General features: G+C 40.1%; 1 protein-coding gene across 1 annotated transcript; it reads left to right on the forward strand.

Moving 5' to 3' along the window:
• Positions 1-119: 119 nt before the first annotated feature.
• gatd3l (glutamine amidotransferase class 1 domain containing 3, like) lies at positions 120-4328 on the forward strand. Its single transcript, XM_026322050.2, has 8 exons — positions 120-168; positions 674-808; positions 911-963; positions 1052-1165; positions 1287-1418; positions 1518-1610; positions 3849-4014; positions 4127-4328. Exons 2-8 carry the CDS (start codon positions 692-694, stop codon positions 4259-4261), a joined length of 810 nt encoding a protein of 269 aa, XP_026177835.1. The 5' UTR covers positions 120-168; positions 674-691; the 3' UTR covers positions 4262-4328.
• Positions 4329-5208: the final 880 nt, after the last annotated feature.

Here is a 5208-nt window from a genome sequence, read left to right on the forward strand (position 1 = left end):
TGAATCTTGGGCTCTTCGCTAATTGCAGTTGTCTTTCTCCATATGCAGCCTATAGGATGGATCTGTAGTTTTGATTTAACAGTATATTGGCTTTGACGTTTCCGTCTGACCAGAGTATTTCTGGGCCTACTGTCTAGACATTGTGGGTGCAGCATGGCATTACAGCGAGTAAGAGCCTTACAACCTAATGGACTTTAAAGGGCATCGCATCCTTTGCTACATTATAAACAAACAGCAAGCAACAGTTTCCAAACTTCACAGATAATATAAAACCACATTTTAAACATGTCTGCTGTGTTCTTCACTCAGATACAACACAGTACAATAAAGAATAATTGTAAGTTTTAAACAGGTGAGGATATTTCCTGGGTTAATGCACTACATGTTTAGATTACTCTCCAAAGCTGAAGTGTCAATCTGTATCCAAATGACTTAAGTTAATCAGATAAATAAACAAGGTTTATTTGAGGGAGGGTGTTCAGGAGGGGAATAGGTCAGTCAAGGCAAAGAAGTGATTACACTTCTCAGAAAATAGAGCTTACAGGGAAACGTCACGTAGCCACGCTCTGGTGGTGTGTGTATATATTGGGGCAGCCACAGCAAGATCAATATTTCAACCATTAAAAGGCTTCACAGGCTGAGTGGTAAACTGCTTTTTGTCCTCCTAAAACAGTGAGATTGGAGCTCAATCATGCTGGCAACCAGGGCTTTGCTGTCAAAACAAACACTGGCTGTTCTTTCTCGCCAGCCTGCCTGCTTTGTTCACCACGGTGACTATGGCAACTGGGGAAATACCAATATTGCAGTGGTAAGTGAACAAATCAATACACCATCAGACTAAAAAAGGTAAATAAAATATCAGTGTGTGGGCGTGATTGTGATTTGGTTTGTGAATCTCAACATATTTCAGGTTTTCTCAGGCTGTGGCTGGTGGGATGGGACTGATGTCCATGAGGGAGTATAGTGAGTATCACTCAGAGAGGGAATGTCACATATCATTGCATTGACATGTCACAGTGCAAAGATTGTAACTCACAACTCTTGTCTCCAGCACCATGTACCACCTGAGCCGTAACGGCGCTCGTTTCCAGATGTTTGCTCCAAATCAACAGCAGATGCAAGTGATCGACCACATGAGAAAACAACCTGCATCTGGTGAAAACCGGTAGGACACACTGAAGCACTTTCATATGGAAGAATTCAGTTATTTCACTTGGTCTGTATACACATGTAACTTGACCAATTTCTCAACATAACATTATTGATCATTTCTGGCCATCTCCTAGGAACATGATGATGGAGTCAGCTCGCTTCAGTCATGGTCAGGGAATGATGCAAATGCACGACCTGTCTAAGCTGGATGTCAACAGCTTTGACGGCGTCATCTTTCCTGGAGGCCACGGCATCGTCAAGAATCTGTGAGGAACAATGAAATATGAAGTAATCCAAAATGAGTAAAATGAGTTATGCATGATGAAGGTTGATCACATATTTGTATATAAATTTCAATTCCTTAGATCGTCTTTTGCAAAGGACGGCAAAGACTGCAAGCTGCAAAATGACGTTGAAAGAGTCCTTAAAGATTTCCACCGTTCACGCAAACCTATTGGGTATGTATCGCTTTGTCAATATTCAATCTATCAGTAATGAAGGAGCAACACTATATTCAGAAGGGTCAAGTATGAAGGGAGCAGTGTGTTTTTTTCTTCTATTGCTGTACAATCACTTAAACATGAGGCAAAACTGCAGACTATCACTGCTTCTCGCTTCACTTTAAATGAGATTACATTAGATTACATTAGTCTAGATAAACACATGAGATTTGAATGATCCCTGTAATGGAATTGGGGCGTTGGAGCAGCTGTAGAAAGCAAAATGTCAGTGAGCTGTTTGTAGAAAAAAAATCTAATTATTATATTAACACATTTTGCATGAAAAATGTTGCAGGGTCTGTTATGAAGTTTTAATGAAATATTATCTTATTACTGGCAGAAGCTGATGCATTGGTAGTTTGACCTTTAGCATCAACTGAATTGCTTGCAAATACTTAGTCCAGCATTTTCTATAAACTTTACTTTTGCCACATATCCTACCACTAAAGTGACAGTACCAGTAATCTCAAAACTCTCTTGATTACACAGGAATCTGCACTTGTAATGTACAATAGTAAAACTATCTAAAATGTGCTCTCATTGATCTCAGCAGACAGTATGAAGCGCACATGTAGTCAAAGGATCCTCTAGAGTGGAAAGCTTACAGTGAGAAAGTAGTCCGATCCAGACTAAGTCATCCATTGGGTTAAAGTAGGCAGGTCAGAACAAAGGCTCCAACACTAAGCCGACATATGTGATCTGTTGGAAAGCTCCCGTCTGCTGGCACACGGGGATGGATGAGTTAATGAGGGGCAGCAGGTGACGGGGTCATGTGAGGGGCACCTGGTGGCCAGGTTCAGTATGGAAAGTCTGACATGACAAGACGCAGGATTATGGGAATTAAAGAGTGAAGCTGGAGGCAGAGGAGGAAGAAGATGAGGATGAAGCAGCTGTCACCATGACAACACATGGTTATTTGTCCTTGATCTGGCCATTGTTTAAAGGATAACGCCAGTATAATCTGTTCCTGTTGCCATATACTGGCTATAAAGAGTTTGAGGCAATAATTTGATGTCAAAAATAAAAACAAAAACTTATCACACTGAAGTGAATTTATACCTCAGCAGAACAACATATCATGAGTGTTTTTGATAAGACTATTTCTTTAAAATCGTTGGTGCATTAACAATTGGTCATGCTGCTAAAAAAACACTTTCATTTTTCATGAAAGTGGTTGAACTGCATGTCTGTGGTCAAAGATCTACCTGATGCATTAGCTTCACTATGTCAGTGGCATATTTACTATAAAGTATAAGGGAGAAATAGGGTATATTGTCTTATCATTTCTATACTTTTTTATAATCTTCTACAGCATGTGGATTATTACACAGATCACTATTTAAACATGATCTATAATTCTAATTTTCAAGTCTTTCTATCATGTGTACTATTACTATTACATCACTGGCAGCAGTGTTTTCACTATACTGCATGAAGCTTCACTAAGTCAGTTCTGCAGAACATAAAGTAGAGTTTTACTATTGGCGGGTTGTGGCTGTCAGAAGTGCAGTGCCTTTAAAGTCTGGGTAAAATGCATTCACTAGTCTTATATATGAGCCTGATATCTCAGTTATACCATGACAATCCTCTATTTCTCTTCTAGTCTAAGAAAGTAAGGCACAGTTGCAGCTCTGTAGGTCTTAGGCCTTTTCACAGAAGCTATTTTGAATTGTCACAATAGGAAAGGAACAGGTGTCAGTGATGAAATGAACGTTGGCTACTTCAGTTTCAGGGTCCAACCAGAACAGCCATTGTTAATGGTTGACTTGTTGACGTGCAAACACCAAAATCTACACCATAGCCTTATATAGACTATAAATTGTGACTGGACTGAACTGTTGAGTAAAATCTTCAATAAATACCAAGTATAATATACCTCCTGTGTTGTGTTATTTAAAGGCACAGCACTCCCTCACCACAAAGATGCTTTCACTTTGGCTGAATGTATCTCTGCTCAGGTTCAAGCTGCAAGGAGATGTTCAGCCCATTCCCATGTTTCTGTCTCTGTCAATCATACAATGAAAATAACAGGAGAGATGTCAACAAACAGCTGTCACCTTCAGTTCTGCTGTCCCAGTGCTTTATGATGTTGAGAAGCCTGTCTCTTTCTTTGAACTGCTCATGTCCAATAGAGAAAAGCAATTATTTTCACACTCTCATATATAAACCTCAGCTGACTGTCTGGTCCTGTTTCAGACTGGCCAGCATGGCTCCACTGCTGGCCTGCCGTGTGCTGCCCGGGATCGAGGTGACCATGGGCTATGAGCGTGACGAAAATACTCGCTGGGGGAACTGGCCCAACTCAAACATGGTGCAGGCTGTGAAGAGCATGGGTGCACGCCACAATGTCCGTGAGCCATACATATCCTTTCAGAGGCCTCTGTTTACCAGAGATGTCAGTTAACTAAATGTCAATTTTGCCAATGTTTTTGGTCTGAAATGAGCCCTGCTTTGACCTTAACCTGCTCTTTCACGAAGCCTATGTGGACGAGAAGAACAAAGTGGTGAGCACCCCTTCCTTCATGTGGGAGACGGATTATCACTATCACTATATATTTGATGGTATTGGAAATATGGTAAAACATGTCATGCGTATGTCAACCAAGTAAGCTGAGAAAATGAGCTTAGAAAAGAAATAGAGGAAGATGTTGTTGATATAAATGTCTCTGTACTTTGAGAAATTCTTACCTGGAACAATATAAACACTTTAGTTAAAGAGCAAATGCTTGTTCTGTGTAATTAATGGTTTTGGGTGATATGGGTAAAGTGGACCAAAGATCAGAGTCCAGGCAACATCTACCGAAGCAAGATAGGCACATCTGAGAGGCTTATGGGTCCGTAAGCCCATGACTCATGTTTTGAACTGGAGATAAATTTCTTTATCATGTCCCGACAGTGACAGATCTGTGTAACACACAGCTGGAAGCCCACCTCTGCATTTGATCAATACTAACATCAACCTCGTCAGCTGTACTGTTTAAGGATCTTTTGCCAGTTTTATGAAGTAATGCACCAAAAATACATGACAATGGTACATGAATAATACACAACGCTGAATGTTCAGAACAATTAATGTTTCTCATTTAGAGTAAACTACTGAGGTTCTGCACCTTGACTGTAGTGTAGATGTTCTAGACACCCCCTTATTATTCTTAGACTTCTTAATATCACTGACTGAAAGTCCAAGAAAAAAATGTTAAATCCATCATCCAAATTCTTGAAATAAACATGGACAGTTTCTGCCAGTGTTTTACGGTGTCTCCTTGTCACACCTGCTGAGGTCTGTGCTGAGATGACTCACCTTTCTCTGGAAGGATAACTCAGTATCTCTACTACTGTATGTTGAAATACAGGAGGAGATTTAAGGATGGGGTGAAGGAGCAGTGTCGTCCTACAGGTGGCACTATTGCTCTGTCAGTCCAGACTGCAAGCACACGGTACCTCAAATCACTAAAACGATCAACAACGTTTAGTACATTTCGAATAAAACAATTTATTCATTACAAACATATAAAAATGACAAGAACAAGGTGACAAGATATAAAAATTTCCAGTT

This window comes from Mastacembelus armatus, chromosome 9 (assembly GCF_900324485.2).
Source record: "Mastacembelus armatus chromosome 9, fMasArm1.2, whole genome shotgun sequence".
NCBI lineage: Eukaryota > Metazoa > Chordata > Actinopteri > Synbranchiformes > Mastacembelidae > Mastacembelus > Mastacembelus armatus.

What these genes read in the sequence shown, in the direction of transcription:
- gatd3l (XM_026322050.2), top strand. Translation starts at nt 692, where the DNA reads ATGCTGGCAACCAGGGCTTTGCTGTCAAAACAAACACTGGCTGTTCTT. An exon ending in GAAATACCAATATTGCAGTG is followed by an intron (nt 809 to 910) that starts GTAAGTGAACAA and finishes AACATATTTCAG; the next exon opens with GTTTTCTCAGGCTGTGGCTG. An exon ending in CGTTCACGCAAACCTATTGG is followed by an intron (nt 1,611 to 3,848) that starts GTATGTATCGCT and finishes GTCCTGTTTCAG; the next exon opens with ACTGGCCAGCATGGCTCCAC.